This window comes from Lycium barbarum, chromosome 6 (genome assembly GCF_019175385.1).
Source record: "Lycium barbarum isolate Lr01 chromosome 6, ASM1917538v2, whole genome shotgun sequence".
NCBI lineage: Eukaryota > Viridiplantae > Streptophyta > Magnoliopsida > Solanales > Solanaceae > Lycium > Lycium barbarum.
This window is the reverse complement of record NC_083342.1, coordinates 28,972,329-28,992,972: the sequence shown is the minus strand read 5'-3', so window position 1 is coordinate 28,992,972 and position 20,644 is coordinate 28,972,329. Positions and strand designations below refer to the sequence as shown.

The 20,644-nt window shown below is 34.2% G+C and overlaps 1 protein-coding gene across 2 annotated transcripts; it reads left to right on the top strand.

The window, feature by feature from the left end:
* Window positions 1-13,889: 13,889 nt before the first annotated feature.
* LOC132643691 (cytochrome c-type biogenesis protein CcmE homolog, mitochondrial-like) lies at window positions 13,890-16,638 on the top strand. Of its 2 annotated transcripts, none has more exons than XM_060360205.1 (2): window positions 13,890-14,848; window positions 16,011-16,638. In XM_060360205.1, the coding sequence occupies exon 1, from the start codon at window positions 14,073-14,075 to the stop codon at window positions 14,844-14,846; it is 774 nt and encodes a 257-aa protein (XP_060216188.1). In that variant the 5' UTR covers window positions 13,890-14,072; the 3' UTR covers window positions 14,847-14,848; window positions 16,011-16,638. The 2 variants fall into 2 exon arrangements, with proteins under 2 accessions (XP_060216188.1, XP_060216187.1); XM_060360204.1 differs by lacking the exon at window positions 16,011-16,638 and adding an exon at window positions 15,520-15,881 and having other exon boundaries at window positions 13,891-14,848.
* Window positions 16,639-20,644: the final 4,006 nt, after the last annotated feature.

The following is a 20,644-nucleotide window of genomic DNA, read 5'->3' as shown; positions in this document are numbered from 1 at the left end:
TACATCATCGTATCATATATATCATCGTCGTTAACCCGCGTCCGGGTAACCATCATATGCCGCCCACTAGTGGTGTCATGCCCGGCCCTCTAGGCTCAGTGTAAACATAGCAGCCCGCCTTAGCGGTGACATGCACGGCCATTTAGGCACGGTGGAATCGTACGCAGCCCGCCTTCGCGGTGACACGCCCGGCCATTTAGGCACGGTGGAATTGCATCGTCATATACCCATCGGAAACTTAACATTATCATACATTGCATAGGCATATCGTAAGTTTAGCATCATTATACATTTATCATCAAACATACATTAGAACTTGAAGGCAACTATGGCTATGTCGGGGTGACATAAGGTCGTGAACCCCCGATTACATTATGGAATGATCATAATCATTATGTCTCACCTTGAGAGGACTAACATTTTAAGGTGAGTGTACACAAGAAAAGCATCAATGGAACCATACTTAGGATCATTAACCTCATGGACATCGTATGTTACTCTAGGATTCTTTATACTTAAACTCATCATCATCATCATTATCATGCTTGTATCGTATCTCTTTTCTTTATCATATGCGTATGCAGCTCTTTATAGTCATGGACTCATAATTTCTGTTATTTAGGAAGATCACGAAAAAATAGGAATATTCACGCCATAGGAGTCATGCCTTAGAAGGAAAGGATTAGCCTTACATACCTCTTTCGTTTAGCTATTCTATCGTTTGATCGTTCTTCTTCGTTGCTCGCATTTCTACCTTCAAGAAAGTTCGTATTAACATTAGCTAATCGATTATAAGAATATGCTTACTAAAGCTAGAGAAAATTGGGCAGCATTTCCTTTGTTTATACAACTTTCCCCATATTCCATATCAACTCCCAACCATCCATAACAACATTCACAATATTATAGGCAACAATCATCATTCATCTACATTATCCACATTTCACAATTTCACTTCAATTCCTCCATAATCATGGTCATAGTTCACTATTACGTTCTCTCACATATAATTTTTATCTCATGTTCTAAATGTCATTCGTAACATACTTACAATCACAACATAGCAATATTCATGACTCATTCCAAACTACTATTCACAATCTCATTATTCTCATCTTTGTGACCCATTTTCTATCTCCTTCCATCATCTAAGTCTTTCAACCTCTCATTACCTTAGACAACATGGAAAGATCATAAAACTTACCTTAGATAATGTAGGAATAATCCTTGAGTGGAAATACTTCTCTTGCACCAAAACCCTAGTTCACTTCCATAGGAATTCCTTGACTTGGATGAACTTTAATGTGTTTCATACACTTAACTCTCTTGGTTTGATGAAGTTGATCTTGAATGTCTCTTGAATTCTTATGGAAGAAGTGTGTGGAACCCTCTAGAATCCTTTAGAGAGATGAAGAAGTGTGGGAAATGAAATTAGTGAAGTGGGAACAGGTATTTATACTTGGAACTAATTAGCCCGTCGGGCATTATACGGACCACTTATACAGTTCGTATAAGATTGTACGGTCCATATAAGTGTCTGTGGTTCACCATTAGCCAAGACACCATTTTTGTTGGGTGTTATACGGACCCTTATACGGACCGTATAATGTTATATGGACCGTATAAGTCGATCGTATAACCCCATTCCTCTGAAGTGATTTCCATCGTTCGTTTGTTCTCCAATCCTTATGGAACCTTCTTTGTCACTTGTTTAACACCTTATTACCAATCTAAGGGACATTATAACTCTTCTCCAAAATATCATTAAGCCATCATTAATTCGATACTCATAAATCTTGCCCGACACACAACATATACCTTGCTTTCCTTAACAACTTCCGTCTCCTACCTCAAATGTCTTTGAAATCTCATTTAGAATCATCAAATGTTATTTCTTACTTATCAAAACATCGTATACGTTGTGCCCTTCGTTAGTCTATTCACTGTACGTTAACGGGAAATTTCTGGGGTGTAACAGATGGACGAAGCAACACATATCTATTCCTCAACAAACTAATAGGACATTATCCTTTGAATTCACATTGCTTTGGAATGAGTTTTCTAAGTTCTTTAATGTCAGGCCAGCCATAAGAGAACTTTCCGATGATAGCATACTGTAGATTTTTACGTAAAATCATCTGCTCTATCTCTTCTTCATCCCACAAAACCCTAGGCTCTCCATGCAAATATGTAACAGTTTTTGAGGAATGGAAGGAAGTGTAGCGTTAGGTTGCGGAGGTTTAAGGGTATTAGCGTATGATAGCTGAAGCATGGGTGGTATAATGGAGGTTGTCCAGTGGCCGTGGCGGCCATAATGGCTGGAAAAAGGGATGGGAATTAATTAGGGTTTCGGCTAGGGTTAGAGTTTTCTAGAGAGCGTTTTATATATATATATATATATATATATATAATAACAAAATATATCAATCTTTCTTTAGATAAAAAAAATTGATACAATTTGTTTGAATTGAATATTTTAGATGAAAGGAATTTATATATTCTTTTTTATTTAATTCAAGAGATAAACTAATTAAATTCTTTTTTAATTGAATGTAAAACCTACTGTCACGCCCCTTTTTTCTCCCCTCGCTTAAAAGGATTTAACAAAAAAGAGTTTTTTCAATTGAAGTGACGTTTTGAGAAGGGATTATTTTATTTATTCAGAGTCGCCACTTGGAATTGAGTTTTGGTGTTCCAAGTCACCTTATGAATCCCTAATCAAAAGGAAGTTGACTCTTTAATTATTGGTCTGCGAAAACAAAAGTCCAGATAAGGAATTTTGTTGACCGAGGGGAAGGTGTGAGGCACCCCTCGAGTCTCGTGGTTCTAGCACGGTCGTTTTATCAACTTATATTCGGCTTAAATTAGTTTTTAGGATACACTATGTTTATGTAGCTAAGAGTACTTATTTCCCGCCTTCTTTGATATGTTTGAAACTTGTTCAAAACTGTATCATTTTTATTAAATAGGTGGTGTACTGGTAGCAGCGCTTTCCAGCCTTACCACGACTTTTACTAGCATCTCGCGCCTTTCGAGGCCTTTATGGATCGTTCCCACTTTCCGTGCCTCGATAAGCATCTAATGTATCTAAAATCTATCCATTCCAATTAATTCAGCTTTGAGTATGGTAAATGAATTTTAGTAAGACGATTCATCGATAGCAGCGCTTTCCGAATTTATCATTGAAAATTACTTAAATTAATTAATTCACTTCTAAATTCTTTTGATTTGGGTCGTAACCCAACAGTCTTTCGAGCTTCTCTTTTGGCAATGGGTCTTGAGGTCATTCGCAACCCATCTCGCTCAACCTCACAAATAGCCCCGTGGACCATTTCAGTTATCAATCCTCGTCACTTATTGGGAAAAAAAGCAATTCATTATAACCTCCCATAAACCCGTAAAATGGCATTGCAGCAAAAGAAAAGAATCTTAACATAAGTACTGAGTATATGACTAAAAGAAAAGAGTTAGTTAAGAAAAAAAAAACACTAGTTAATATAGCATAACTAATCCATGAATAGAATTACAAAGCAGAAATCTTGAACTAATATTCTAAATGGACATTTAGCATTAAATTAAGCCACAAGTCACAACTAAAAAAAGGTCTTTTAAATCACATATGCATATGCATGAAAGCTCCATTGGATATCCAAAACCAGAAATGTATTAAACTTCAAGACAACTTTGATTTGAAGGAAAACCATATTTTCTCATAACTAGACCGACAAAAACCCTTATAAATCTTGTGTATTTAGGAGATAGATTGTTTGAAGAAAAGCTTTAATACTACAATCACTCAACGTGTTAAAACCTGGGTATTGCGTCACCGTATTGTTGTGCACTATATTATCTTCAAGGACATGACCAAAGAACACCATTTAAACAGTTCACGTTTAATCAAATACAACAAATTTGTTTACAGGTAAAGTGTAACAGAGCCAAGAATAATAAAACCTTTAAAGAAAAATGGATTAAGGCATGATATGAAGCGTTATAATAGATTAAAGAAGAAAAGATTGGACCTTTATTGCTGAATATTTCTTTAAATGAAAACTTAATTACAGCAAACTCCGGGAGAACACGATCTGACCGGAGAACGAAAACAACGGCAGGAGCTTGACCCGCGAACCACGAACCAACCCGGATCTCGGACAGAAAACAAGATGTAATGGTGGTGTTTAAGGAGCTTTGGTGACTGGTTTCCGAGAAGATGAAGGTGACGACAGATATTTTGAATTCCCGCCCCTTGTCCTCATCTTGCACTCTTTTTTTTTTTTCGTTTCTTTTCCTCTCTTAGTGTCTGTGTATTGTGTATGTTATATAGGGTATGTATGTGTAGTGTCGTGCATATTGAGGAGATTGTGAGGGAGTGAGACTTTTAATGGATAGCTTTGGTTTGAGAGCTTTAAGGGAGAGGGGCTTAGGGGGATTGGCTTGGGTGAGAGATCGTGAGGGTTAGGGATGGAAGGAGTTAGGCTTAGTTGCAGGTTAGTATATTTAGGCTAATTTCATTTTCCTTTTGGTTATTTTAAATCTTTTTGTGTTTTTTTGTTTATTTTCTTTAGAATATAAAAATATGAATTAACCACTTTTATACTACTAAAAATATAGAAAAGTTAAATAGCTAGTTAAAAATAAAATATCGTTAATAAGAATACTAAAATCACTAGCTTATATATTAAAAACCTAAAAGAAAACATATTTTTAGAAAAGAAAATTCTTTTGAAAAAAAATGAAAACAAGACATCCTAAAATGTGACTCTATTTTTTGTAGCCTTCTTTAAAATACAATAATAATAAAACTTACTAAAAATGACATAAAAATTAAAATATTTAAACGCTAAAAATGGTATAAAAACTTATGTTCAGTCAAAAATTAGATGTTCACACCTACGGTTTTGACATTAAGTGGTTACAACTTCTTATCTGTTTAGCTAACTGTGTGCTCAATTTTGCAGGTACTTTACAGGTTAATAACTTTTAGGAGCTACCATCTGATGCCAAGAAAATCTTAAACATGGATAAAGCTTTGTAAAACACTAAAGTATTTGTAGGAGTTATCAAATTCAAAGTGCCTTTTTAAAATAGTTAAACTCTCCATTAAGCCTGGTAACCGGTTCCGGTTTACCGGTTTGAAATTCCAAATCGGAACCGGTCCGGTTTGGAGTGGTTAAAACCTTTTTTTTTTGTTTTTTGTATTATATATATATATATATATTATAGTATTTATTAGTATATTGTAGGTATATTTACATATGTTATACAACTTTATAATTAAAGTTTAAATATTTACTGACTAACAGGCTAATAGCAAGTCAGCAATACAGAATAGTGTTTTTCGTATACATATATATGTATAACTTAATATACTTATATACTATATATACTTATATATATGTATAACTTAATATATATACTATATATACTTATATACTATATACTATATATACTTAATATATATATTATATATATTTATATACTATATATACTTACTATATATACTTAATATATACACTATATATATTTATATACTATATATATACTATATATACTTATATACTATATACTATATATACTTAATATATATACTATATATATTTATATACTATATATACTTACTATATATATTTATATACTATATATACTTATATACTATATATACTATATATACTTATATATGTTTAAGTATACTATATAACTTATATATATATATATATATTATAAGTATATTCTTAGTATATTTTAGGTATATTCCTAACTTAATAAAAGTAAAAATATGAACACAAGTAAATAGAAGAAAGCTCAATGAGCCATATATTTTATTCATTCTTGGATAACATTTATTTGCAAGTTGTATTTTTTTTTAACTTGCAAATAATACATGAGTTGTACAAAAATAGTAGAATAATAAAATCACCAATTTTGAACCATTTCGTTAATTTCCCCCACATCATATTCGGTCATGGAAATATCTTCAAAGTCTTCCATTTGGTTCGGTCCACTAGCTATCAAATCTTCAATTTCTTCCTCTTCGCCTTCCTCCGCTTGTAAGTTTTGGTTGCGTCGCTCCGATCTAATCCAATCGCGAATGCACACTAGTACTTGCAAGCTAAAGCCAGATAATGAATGTCTATGGTCTCCAATTTGTTGTCTTCCTTGGCTAAATGCACTCTCCGAAGCCACGGTTGATACTTGAACCGTAAGGATATCTCGAGTCATTCTTGAAAGTACCGGATAGCTTGCTTTGTACTTCTTCCACCATGCTAAGACGTCCAAATCATCTTGTTGGTTGATATCCACATTTGGCTGCATCAAATAAAAGTTATATTCATCAAAGTTTGCAGTAGAAGAAGAAGTTGGCTGTGAATGTAAAACTTTTAAACCCGACAAGCCCTTTTTGCTACTCTGAGAAGTAGTAGGGCGTGGAGCAACGGGTGTAGCACGTTCTTCCAAACTAGAATAATGAGTAAAAACTCTTCTAAACTCATCATCAATAGCGAGATCGGCTTCAGCTAAAGATGGTTGAACTCCCTCTTCAATTTCTAAAAATGTATAAATTTGACTAACCAAATTTTTAGTAAAAGACAGTTTTAAACAAGGATTTAAAAGGGAACCCATGGGATGGAAAAAAAATACTTCTTAAATTTGATTATCATTTCAAAAATAGCCACTTGATAATCAGGTTTATATTTATACTCTTGTAAAACTCTAGCTATTTCCGCTAAGTAGGCTAAAATTCCGGTTACCGTGGGATAGAATTGTCTAGAAAAAGCAAGAGTTGCATTATAAAAAAATTCTAAGAGGTCAACACATTCTTTAACATCTTCCCAATGCGCATAATTTAACCAATCATCACTATCAGTATTATATTTGTTGTGAACTTGTTGTATGGGAATCCTATACTCATATGCTTGTTGTAGCATAATGTAAGTGTAGTTCCACCTAGTCTCAATTTCTACTTGAATTTTCTTAGGTCTAAGGTTATTTTCCACACAAGCATTCTTAAAATCTCTAATTCTTCCCCTATTAGCATTACAAAAAAGAAACGCAACCGCATCTCTAACTTTTTGAACAGAATCATCAAAATGCGCAAGACCATCTTTAACAATTAAATTTAAAATGTGACAACTACATCTTACATGAAAAATATTTCTTAGCGGAGGGTTTAGTTCTCTTTTTATAAGACCTATCGCCTTTGTATTATTAGAAGCATTATCTAAAGCAATACAAAGTGTTTTTCTATAAATGTTAAAAAAATCTCATAATAGTAGACATTGAATCGGCTAAAAATTTTCCATCGTGATGACATTTTCCTTCGTCATATAAAAAAGCTATAATTCTTTTTTGCATAACCCAGTTGTCATCAACCCAATGACATGTAATAGCAAAAAAATCTAAATGGTTAATACTAAGACCCAAATCAGCGGTAAGACAAACATTACAATTTAAAGAATTAAATACATGGCGCAAATAAAATCTACATTTTTTAAACAAATCTATAACATCGGCTCTACAAGTACTTCTAGGAATACCCTCAAATAACGGATTATAACAACGTTGAATGTAAGTAACAAACCCCAAACCCGAGGGAAAGGAAAATGGTAAACAATCATAAGCTACCATTTTAGCTATTTCTACGCGTTCTTTTTTCTTGTCATACTTAAAATTTCTACCGGTTCGTGGGTCTATCGTCATTTGAATCCCCCCCACATTTGAACCTGTTTGCTCTCCCCAAATATCCATATGTTTGGTTCTCATATGAGCATTTAGTGTACCCGTTCCACCATCCTTACCAGTTCCTTGCTTAAAACTAAATACTTGTCTACATATGTTACATGTAGCTGATTGGTTTTCCCTATTCTTAGTCATAAATTTCCAAACTTTAGCTGTTGGCTTACGAGTTCTAGGCGGTTTGTCTTGTGTATGTGATTGTGCAGGACATGTATCTCCTATGGGATTTTCGGGGGGTTGTGTTTCATCATCATCATCATCTAAGTCTTCATCAAAAGTGTCGGTAAAATGTTGTTGAATTGCCTCATGACCTAAAAGTGGATTATTTCCACCAACATCAATACCTAAATTAGGTGTTTCTTCCACAAAGGTTTCCTCATTAAGCGCACCCCTAACAATACGACTACTACTACTGGCACCACGTCTTAATCTCTTAGACATTATTAAATAGAATTAATTTAAATCACAATCAAATAAATCACAAGAAAATAAATTACAACAAATTAAATTGCTAGAATTAAATTGCGTAAATTAAATTGCGAAAAATAAATTGCTAGAATTAAATTGCGAAAAATAAAGATAGAGTTGGAACGAAGGTACCAAATTTCCGGATTAATTTCCAACAAAGGGAAGGCGGCTAGAATTGCAAATCCACCAAAGCTACTTCGGATTGTTGCAAAATCACCAACTCCACCAACAATATTATAATTGCAAAATTAATAATTGAAAGTTGAAACCATAATAAGACTTTGTGGCTAATTATTGCAAAGTAACTATAATTGAGAGATTGAGATTTGAGAGAAAGATGAAGAAGAGTGAATTGGTGTGAATTAAAATGAAAATGAAGAAGGGTTTATATAGGGGTGGGGATGGGTTAAAGTGTTAAAAAAAAAATTGGGGGCCAAAAATTAACAAAATGACCGTTTGGCAACGACCATTTTTGCAAATGGACCGTTGCCAACGGTCCATTAACGGACACTGTGCGGCGGCCCAATGACTTTTTTTTTTTTTTTAATTTTCACCGGTTTAACCGGTTCCGGTTTCCAAAATATCGGAACCGGACCGGTAATAAACAACACGGTTAACCGGTTCTACCGGTTCCGGTTTAACCGGTCCGGTTACCGGTTACCGGTTTTAACCGGTTAACAGGTTTACTCCCCATTTTGGAACACCCCATTTTCAAAGTGACATTCTCCTACTTTCTCCGCGCGTCCTGGCAAGTTATGTATTTGCTTTTGTTTCTCATGTTTTAGATCTTTAGGAATCAATACATATACTTTTATTAGTTTTTTCTTTGCCTCCATCACTAAATTCCATCGTATGTCTTGCGTCTATGAGATTCTCAAATTTTGAGATATCTATAGAAATGCAATAAATAAATAAATAAATAATTAAGTTGCAAGAGTAAGAAAAAATTATTTATATATTAAAAGAGGTAATAAGAAAGAATATAAAGTCAATTGCAAGCTTTTAAAAAAGTAATAAGAAATGATATAAAGTCAAGTGACATGCTATAAGAGAAAGACAGTAACTGTTTAGCAGGAGAATTCCAGCCTTTCGATAATACCAAAGATATTGATGAATTCTTGAAGAAATTTAAGAGCCGGGTGAAAGAATCTTTCAGACAAGCAAGTGATAAAGGAAAAGAAAAAATGAAGTGATAAGAGGACCCCGCAATAATGTTGAACGAAGACTTTTAATAAAGGAAATATCAGCTTTAATAAAGGAAATATCACCTTTAATAAAGGAAGCACAAACTTTAATAGAGTTTGTTAAAGTTTTTTGTTTGCTAGCTTTTAGTTTGTTTTATATTATTGTATCTTTTACTTTTTAGTTTGTCGGCCAGAAAATATTGTCTGCCATTTTACTGTTTTTATTTTAGCAGTTTGTTGTATCGATCCTCTATATAAAGGATCATTAAATTATGTAGGAGGCAGGTTTTAGAAACCACCCTCTCTCTCTCTCTTTGTAAAAATATTCCCAATATAATAAAAAGTTCGCAGTATTTAAGATATCAATTTCTTCTGAGCACAACTTTCGCATATTAGGTAATTTTCTTTTATTTTGTTTTAAATTTTAATTTAGTATTCATATTTAGCCTAAATGATCTAAATGTCTTGTGTTGAACTATATCACACTAGATGTAACATCTCGGATCTTCGGGCTAAGGTTTAACGCGTAAGATGGGGGGTATAATGGAACTAATATGGGAGATATAGGAAGTGTTTTGAAAACTAATCAAGTCATAAGAGAGTCTTTGGGCAAAACAAAGTTGGAAGCCACTCTACGGGGCATGTTTTCAAGTGAGTTTGTAGAAGGTCTTAATTCCAGCGACCATAACCCCTTTATTATTTGGTAATTTGGGAAAACTTCCTCAATGAAAGTTATAGAGCTTTTAAATACCTTTCCAACGGTATATTATGAAGGTCAAACAAACATCCCTACAAAAAGTTATGGCCATTTTACTGAAGAGTCGCAGAGCAGTCCAAAAAATACGGACCGAAATACGGCCAGTATCACAAAATACGGTCAGTATTTTGTTGGGCCGAAAATTTAATGTTCCAGAACAGTATATATTCGTCCATATCAGTCCAAATCATTTTTTTTCTTTCCTTCAAGCCCTAGAACGACCTCCTACCCTCTCCCATCATCAAGAACACCAAGGTAAGCCTATTCTAAGCCTTCTAACTCAATTCTAACATGTATCCATGGATTCTAATGAAGAATTCATCATTCTTAACCTAGGGGTTTTCAAGAAAACCCAATTAAAGGGAATTCAAGACTAGGCTTTGGGATTCTTCTTCAAAGAACAATTTTTAATACAAGTTTGGAGCATTACCGGGTATGTAGGGTTACTATCTAGGTGTGGGAACATCATTGTTCTTCCCCACGCTTCTTTTTCCATAAAGTATGAAGCTTTACGAAAACTAAGGTTCTTAACCATGTTCATGATAACCCTAGGTCCATGCCTCATGTTATATTATGTATTAAATTGTTATAAATTCTTTATTGTGTTCTTAGTACATCATTATGATTATTGAAAATCTGTCAGTAATCTATGAAAACCCATACTTTGCATTCCATGGGTTCTCACATGCAAGTTTATGAACTATTATGATATTTCCAAGAAAAGCTATATATGTTTTATAAGTTCATGCAAGAATAATACGAATGATATCCGTGTATATGCAAGTTATGATTCATGAAAAGCCATGGGCAGCAAGTGGCACTTATTTTCCATGTTCATGTTTTTTTTGGGAGTTGCATTAATTACCGAGAAGGCTTCAAGGAGCCTGAAACTACGTAGCCACCGTAGGATGATGATCGTTCCACCCATGCTTAGGACAATCTCTCATAATGACTGGATCCTTTCATAATATTATTAAATCTCATGTCCCTGGAAAGGTATGAGTGTTCTGCTTGTAGGACGCAAGTACCAGACCATGTTGTCGGTTATATTTACTGCTCTCTTTACTCACGATACTTTACACATGTTATATATGTATATGTACTCATGTTCATGATCATGTTTCAGTTCAGTCTCTATTATGTTATTTCCATGTCCCATGTTATTTCGTTCAGTTGCTTTACATACCAGTACATTCAATGTGCTGACGTCCCCTTTTATTGCCCAGGGGCCTGCATTTCACGATACAGGTACAGATTTACAGGACGACGCATCTGCTTAGTAGGACTCTACACGCATCAGCTTGTGGGTGAGCCCCATCTCTTTCGGGGTTTAGCCAGCTATTTATTACCTATTAGTTGTGCATTAAAGGTATGCTGGGGGCCTTGTCCCAACAGTTTTGTTTAGCATACTCATGTTCATGTTAGAGGTTTCATAGACTAGTCAATCAGTTATGTCAGATACTCAGAGTCGTGTAGTCATCTTTGGCTCAATTTATGATATTTCCTCATTCATGATTTAAACAAGTATTTCATTAAATTATTATGACATCTCATGTTTTATAAAAGCTCATCACATTTCATGTTATATTCCGCTCATGTTATGCCTCATGATGATTCAGCAAGCCATGTGGTTCGCTTGGTCACATGCAGTAAGGTACCGAGTGTCGTGTTTCACCCAGGCCATGGTTCGGGGCGTGACACTAGACTACTGAGTATTATGGTGAAAATGCATTAATTAGTAAAGATTCACATAAGATAGTACTGAGGTCAGGCAGAGAATAACCCAAGCGGAATGTTCAAACTCAGACTGATGGTCCTGTTTGTTTGCTCGTTGAGCCGAGGTGGCGTTAGGGCTGTTTTTGGATCTGTTCTGAGTAAAGACAACCTCCATGCCAGGATTATTGACCTAGTAAAAGTTCCTCTGTAGTACTATCTTACCGTGCAATCCGCCCTAACTGCACCAATATGTATGATTGTGAATTTGTATAATTGCAAATCTGTTACAGTTTATAGTTGGATGTTGAGACATTTCAATGACTAAATATTTAATTTAATGATTTATTCTATCTTTGACATGCTTGAATTGGTTACATGTGAGCATCGGTTTGGACAAAGATTGAATTTCCTTGCTATGCACGTGAAGTGATTAAATTGCGATTTTCAGAAGCATTGAGTGATTTATTGAAATTTTGAGTTGAGGTAAGAATTAGGGTGTTAGAGAGGAAGCTGCCATTTAAGTTTTGATTAGGGGATTATTTACTTCCAAAGCATTTAAGGAGTATAATGTCTTGATTTAGAATTATGAATAGAGAGGTTGTAAAGCTAGAAGGGGAATAAATTTCATCTTTATGCTTGTATATTTATGACAGAAACATCAAATTCTGTTGAAATAAAATAAAATAAAATAACTATGCATTTTGTATGAGTCCTCTATATTCATTTTGCTTTATTCAAAAATGTAAATCTTAACTAGCTTAAGTAAAACAACTAGGAAGTGTAATGGACTGATCCAAAGCATATCAATACTCTTGGATAGATAACAAATACAAGAGCCCTAAAAAGCAGAAAATTTTAGTGAAACTTATTTAAACGACACGGCATTATTTATTGATATATGATGATTTAGTGATAAAAGTGTATTATTCATGTTATTTATGTATTAGGTTTGTGTAAATACCGGTACTGCACGTGTAAGTTTTACCGTTAGTGATTTCATTTTTTTTTTTTGTTCTTGGCCGGGTACATTGCATACGAATTACAATTTTACTAAAGTTGTTAGATTTAATGTTCTTAAACAAATATGATAATAATTTATCATTATTAACTTTTTAATGTTAGACCGCGATAGTGCGGGCACCGAATAGTAGGGTGTCAATGGTACGGTTCAGACGGTTATTTTATAAAATTTATACCATACCAATTTTTCAGTTATTTGATTTTGTAGAATCAAAATTAGATTTTTCGAAATCGTCCCATTATCTCGGTTTCTCTTCGATATCGGTACGGTTCAGTTAATTTTCAATTTTTTTTTAGAAAAAGAACATCATGTTATAGTCACTAGTAAAAGTTACAGACACGATATCATGCATACTTTTATAGGACTTTGACAAAAATTCTCTAGACATTTTTACTATTTAAAGCGTGATGAATCAAGAAAAAATGAAAGAAGATAAGAATAAAGATTGATCCGCCTATTTTATGATAGGGTAAAACAATGTTATTTAAAGACAAAAAGTATAATTTAGATCGCACTAGGAGGAAAAAATCAATCAAGATGAGACTCAAGAACAGAGTCTACTAAGCTTAAGTATCCAATAAGATAAAATTTAAAATCATATGAGAAGAAAGATATCTAACATTTTGTAGTTTTCTCTCCAAGATCGTTGGAATATCTTGTAGCTTATAAGCTAGTTAACACTCGAGATGCTAGAACTAATTAATTTCAATAGGAGTAGTATAATAGGTTTCAGCATTGGAACTTTAGGTGTTAGTTATATATGTTATCAATTTGAAGTCGTTTTCATCATCCTGAATTCAAGGATTTTTTTTTAATATATTTAAATTTAATATATAGAATATATTTTACACATAAATTTATTCAGTACGATTCGATTTTTTTTTGTTCATTTTTCTAAAACTAAAAACTAATATAATTATTCGGCACGATTATAAATTTATATAAAGACCGTCAATTTTATTAAAAAAATCTAAAATTGATCCAATATGATATGGTTGGTCGGTTAAGATTTTTTAAAACCATTATCACCTGCTGGTTGAAAAATAAGAAACGGAATCCCAGGCGGCTAGAGCCTGGAAGTAGCAACCTCTGTGTGACCACGCTCTCTACATTCTTCCTCCTCCAACAAAACACAAATCACAACACTTGAGAGATCCCCTTAAACCCTAACCCTAATTCCTTCCACAACATCTCAATGGCTTCGAAACTCTCTTCTCGTTTAGCTTCTCGTCTTGCTTCGCATATCCTGCATTCCCCCAAATCTCACCACCCTTTAATTTCCCTTGTCCACAAATCCCAGCCCGGCCAGCCCATCTACACCCTCCATTCCTTCTCCACACTCTCCCGGCCCGCCCGTTCCCACCGTTCAGCCCGGCCGGATATAGCAGCCAAAGCCCGTCAACTCCAAACTCGCCGCTTATGGACTTACGCTATCACCTTCAGTTGCATAGCTGGTTTCATAGTAATAGTCCTTAACCAATTCCAAGACCAGCTCGTATTCTACTTAACCCCAACAGATGCCTTACTAAAACACTCCCAAAACCCTACAAAATCCAAGTTCCGTCTCGGTGGATTAGTACTCGAAAACAGCTTAACATCAATACCCAATTCACCTGAAATGGAATTTGTTATTACCGATTTGATTACTGATATTTTGGTTAAGTATGATGGGTCGTTGCCCGATTTGTTCCGGGAAGGGCATTCGGTTGTAGTGGAAGGGTTTATAAAGCCTTTTACGGAGGAAATGAGGGAGAAAGAGAGAGGGGTTTTGAGTGAGAGGAAGTTAGAGGTTACGGGGAAAGCGAGAAGTGGGGATTGTTATTTTGCGGCGAGTGAAGTGTTGGCGAAACACGATGAGAAGTATATGCCGGCTGAAGTTGCAGCTGCACTTGAAAAGAATAAGAAGTTGCTTCGTGAGATGGAAGGGAATGTGGATGAGGGTGATGGTGCTGCTACAGCGAGAGCATAATGGTAAAAAAAAATTCTAATTGGATTTGTTTTTGGAAATGGAGTTTTGTTTAATTTTAATTTTTGATTGTACTATTGTTTTAGATTATATTGAAAGGAAATCAGAGAAATGAAGGGATTTATAGTTGGTTTAATGAGTTTATGTAATAAATTTTGTTGTCTTAGTGGGCGTTTGGACATAAGAATTGTGAAATTTAGAAAAAGGTAGTATTTGTTTTCAAGTTGAAAATGGTATTTGGAAATTGGAGTTGTATTTGGACATGAATACAAATTGGAGTTAGTTTTTGGATTTTTGTGAGTGATTTGGAGTGAACATTGTGAAAACAGCTTTTTAGAGTTTTTCGAATTCCGGATTTCAACTTCAAGTTGTATTCCGGAAAATTGTGACAATTCTATGTCCAAACAGGTTTCCAGAAAAATATTCTAGAAAAAAGTGAAAAATATCCATGGCCAAACGGCTAGTAGGTGAGTGGCCATAGAAAACAAATATTTTCCACTTTATTTGGAATTTTTGAAGCTGAAGTTAAAGATGGAGTTGTGTTTGGTTATACTTTTTGCAAAGAATATTTGGTTGTTGAATGTACTTTTGTTACCCAAAAAAAAAAACATGAAATATGATTTATACTCCCAATTTTTGAAAACTAGCAAAATCATTCAACTTGATTAATTTATAGGAAGAGGGTGACAGTGCAGCAGCTCCAGCTACAGCGGGTAAGGATCAGCCAATTATGGAGTATGGTAAAAATATTTTTGTCGAAATGATGAAGTTTTGTTAAATTTCAATTTTGATTATACTATTGTTTTAGATTAAACTGAAGGTAAATCAGAGAAATGGAGGGATATATAGTTGGTTTACTAAGGTTATATAATGAATTTTGTTAACCCTGAGGAATGGGGTTTCATTTTAGAAATTTGTAATATTAGTGAATAAATGACTGTAATTATTTTTGATGACATTGGATATTTGCAATTCTTTGTGTAAACTCAAAATAGAGGACATTGATGAAAGAAATAGAGAATAAATCACTTCCGAGTTTATTATTGCTTGAACTCCTCCATTTTTCATTTGTTATGTGTGTCGATACCTAGAATGTTAACTTTATGTTATTTTCTTGCATGGCTCTGCACATGGGCTACTTGCTTTTGGCGGCAACAACCAAACCAGCAATCTCTTTCACAAAAATAGCACTAGAAGCATTGTGGTGGTTGGTGTTTTTCTATGATCATGTTACAGGAACAGCAATGAATGTGTGCAAAATTTTCTAGGCTTGGCTTATGTAAAGGTTTGCGGGCAAAAAAGAGTAGAATAGGTTAAAGTTGACTTCTGGAATAGGCAAAAGGCTTTCTACGTTTTGGAGGCAATTATGGGGTAGAATTCTAGACGTGTTTTATGTCTTTGATGGGGCTTCTATACATGCTTATCGCTGGCTAATTAGAAACTAGTTATCCAAAATGTGCAACCGAAAAACGAAATGAGACATTAAATTTTATAGACGAAAAATAGGTTTTGGAGGCCAGTATGAGTAGAATTCTGGACGTGTTTTGGGTCTTTAATGGGGCTCTAGTTATGCTGGCTGCTGGCTGCTGGCTAACTAGAAACAATTTACCCAATTTGTAAATTGAAGAGGAAAACAAGATACTTTATTTTGATAGGTAAATGGTCGGATGGTGATTCAATGAAAAAGAAGCCTGGAACCAAAGCTTATAAGTCTTGGAAGTCATTATGGGTACAATTGTAGACTTGTTTTGGCTCTTTGATAGTTTTGTCATGCTGCTTATTAGAAACTAGTCAGGCAATTAAGGAGTATGATATGCTAAGAATTCATATTAGATATTCTTTTTAATTGATGAAGTCTGGTATCTGTGTTAATTTTGACTATTGCGTTTGTTTTAGATAAATTGATGGATAGAGAAATTTAAGGGATTTACTGAATAAGACTTATCAATAAAAATGAAACTGAATAAGACAGAGAAAAAGATACTGTCGTGTTTATTATACGTAACCGGTAATGGAGAAAGAAAAGATGAAATAGAATACTAGGTGTAGATTTCTGTTTTTCTACTTACTAATAATCGGGAAGGAGAGGAGCTACCGGTTATTAAGGCAGAATTTGACCTGCATCAGGTTGAAGATCCGACAACCCGGCTATACAATTTGGGTTAACAAGGGTATTATGTAAACTTACTTAAGCTTAAAGTTATCACACACGTGCTGCTCCCTTTCTTCCAGATTTGACGCGTGGGTGTGCAGTCAATATTTTGCTTGCTGTGTTGCTCTCTGTTCTCATCGTTATCATTGCTTCCTCTGTCTTCTTTGTGCCAAATTTTGATACTTCCTGCTTGAATATTTCTCGCTTTGCTCTTCTTCTTTGACTTGCTTGGTTCTACTGATTCCCCTTAACCAGCTTTGTGGTAACTTCTGTTCGTACTGTATCGATTTCAATTTATCCTTTTTGGTTTTCTGTTCTATTATGATTTTTGTTATTAACAAACTTTTTATGGTATCGGCTAAACTGTTTGATCATGCAAGAATTTGGAGTAAAGCTTTTCATGTTTTGTTAGTTTAACGTTTAGACTTGAAAAGTTATGATGTAGATTACTGGAAGGGGCTATGATCCTAACTCCCTAACTTTTACCCATGAAAAATGCTAAAAGACGTTCAGTTAATAAGGAGCCCTAGATGAATAGATTAGCCCCACGGAGGAATGATGTAGTTCTCTTGGCAAAAATATGCAGACAATACTGATTCTATATGTATGTGTTTTACTGTTAAAAGTTTTGAGATGGAAATACTACGGGGCATCTGTAAGCTCTGGTGCTGTCTACCTTGATCCTTCGTGCATCCTCTAGCAATCTTTGTTAATCATTTAATCATGTGAATAATTCTGCACTGAAGTTTTCTGGGTCGCCTTTGACAGTTGGAAGAACATAGAAGTACATATGCTTTAGATTTTATTTTGTTTTTTAAAGAATAATGAGATTAGATGCAAGTGGTGTCTTACTGTTTGGGTCATGCTGTTGATTTGCACAAAAGAGATGGCTTAGCCTTTTTCCCATTACAAGTGTTAATACTTTGTCTGTGAACGGGTGAGTTATTTTTGAAACTCATTTAAGTCCAGACAGGCTGGTTAGCTTTCTGTGTGTTTGAAACTCACTCTCTCTTTTGTGTTGGGTGTAGTGAACCACATTTAAAACAGCTAAGTAATACTAACACTAAACTATTATCAAAAGTTGCTCATAGAACTACTAATCGGGTACAGGAAAGTGAACATGTTTTTAGTTGTGCCAATTCCAAAACTTTTCAGCTACTCATAAAAGTGAATGTTTACTGATTGACACACTGTAACTATACGCGTACCATTCTTTAATTCAATAGTGATTATAAGCTAATATTCCGTTGCTTTGGCCTTAAGAGTTATTGCACCTATAGTCCTTGCCCTTAACTATACTTATTTGCTTGGTGTTTATTCAATTTGAGATTACAACCTTAAAAGTATCTACGACTTAGGTTTTGAGAATTGAAGGTGAAAGTATATTGTACTTTATAATCACACATGTACTTGTTAGCTATATAAAGTTCCAGCCTTTAAGAAAATTGAGGTGAAAAAGCAAATCTCAGCCTATACACTTTGTTTCAATTTAAGTGTCTTAGTTTGGCGCTTAAATTGGAATTTAAGAAACAAAGTGAGACTTTTTAATATTGTAGTGTTTTACAAAAAAAATAACATACTATAGATCATAGGAAATTTTACATGACATAGATAACTCTTAAGAGATATTTATGGTTAATAAATACACTTTATTGTGATTACCATTAGTAGTTATATTTTCCATCCGTAGCTACACCCATGACATATATCTTATATGTTGAGATTCATCTTATACATATCTTTCATATAAAAGAAAAAATCAGTTCACACGCCCTCTCTTTCTCACTCAGTATCCCACAAATCCAGCTCCTCTCTCTCTAATCCCTAAAATGGACAACTCAAACTCCGGCTATAGCTCGGTTGGTTGGCTGCCTGAACTCTCACCTTGTTGGTGAGAGTTCGAATTCCCACATTGTAATCCCCTTCTCCCTATATAATAAAAACAATTTAAAAAAAAAAAAAAAAACTCCGGTGACAATCCATCACCTCCGACCACCACAAAATTCTATTATACTTCTTAGATGCTATAATTATATGCCATATTCTATTGTTCTTCTCAAATACTATAATCATATGCCTATATTATTTGTTTCGTGATTACATATTATACATCTTATAACACTTGCTCGTCACCGGATCTGGATAGAGATACCGCTGAGATTTTCCGGCATTGAATATCACAAGGAAGTTCTTTTTCACCTCTCCGGAGGGTATTCGTCAATCTGAGTGTATTTTCTCAATTTTAGAGGAATTTTTACATATGTGGCCGGAATCTATGGCTTCTTCTCCTTTTTGTATCTCATCTGAGTGTATTCTTTTGGCTGGAATCCATGTCTTCTTCTCCTTGTATGTATTCTTGTATCTCATATCTGAGTGTATTCTTTTGGCCGGAATCCATATCTTCTTCTCCTTGTATCTCATATCTGAGTGTATTCGTCATTTTTTTAGTGTAAATATAAGTTATATGTATTGACTGATTGAATTTTTGGGCAGACTAGATGTATTTGGTTGTATGTGTTGTTTGAATGATCTATGTACATATATTTGTATACAATTTTTCGAGTAAATACAGTGTATCTGAATTTTGTAATTGATTTTTTGTTGTTTGTATACAAATTTACCGTTATCATTGTTTAATACACCCGAATGCACTTTATAGCAATGAAATACTAGCCGGCGACAGCTCAAATACAGTCGAACACATTCAGCTTTTACGATGTTCGACAACAACCTTGCTGATCGATGCTCGAATACATTCAAATACAGCCAAAACAAAAGGATGCATCAATATAAATATACTGAAATACACAACTCCTTCGTGTATTTAAATAAACTGGAATACATTCATTTTGAATACACATGTATTCGAAGAAAATAAGATTGTATGTATTCAAATACATTCAGATACTCGCGACAGCAAATAAGGTTAGATACAACTGAATAGTGTATTCAAATACATTTAAATACGCGCGAATTGTCCTAAAATTAGCTACAAATTGTAATAAGTAAAAGGTAGCTATGGTTGGTTAGAAGCTCCTAAACTATAGCTATTTGTGTAAGTTACCCTAGATTATAAAGAGTCTCCTTAAATTCCAAGAATTAAATGGGTTTCATTCATTTGATACATGAAGCGCCAAAGAAGTTCGAAAATCACCAAATATTTTTGTCTGCGCGGGAATTTAAATCTGAAATCTCATGGTTCTTAACCCACTTACATTATAGATAATTACTTTGTAAACTATTATAATTAAAATAATTGGACGTTTGAATACTTAAGGGTTAAGTGATCACAAATAATTTGCTACATCGACATACATAGTATATATCTAAAGCAAAAACATCTCAAAAATAACCTAGAAGTCAATTAACAATTAGGCAGATGCCAGCTGAGAAAGAACAATCTGCCTCAGTTACATTGCCCTTTCCCGTTTCAATGAGAATCGAGAACTGTTAAGAGGTTCTAACCGGCCTAGCTAGCCCAACCAATCGCTACAAGCGGGACACCGAATGCGTGCTTAGATCCCTTTTATTTTATTTTATTTTATTATTATATGGTATTTGGTATAATTCGAATTCGTGCCGTGTAGAGTTTACCCAAAAAATACGCTACCAAAGGTGACTTTATTTTTGGGATTCGTACCTCAAACCT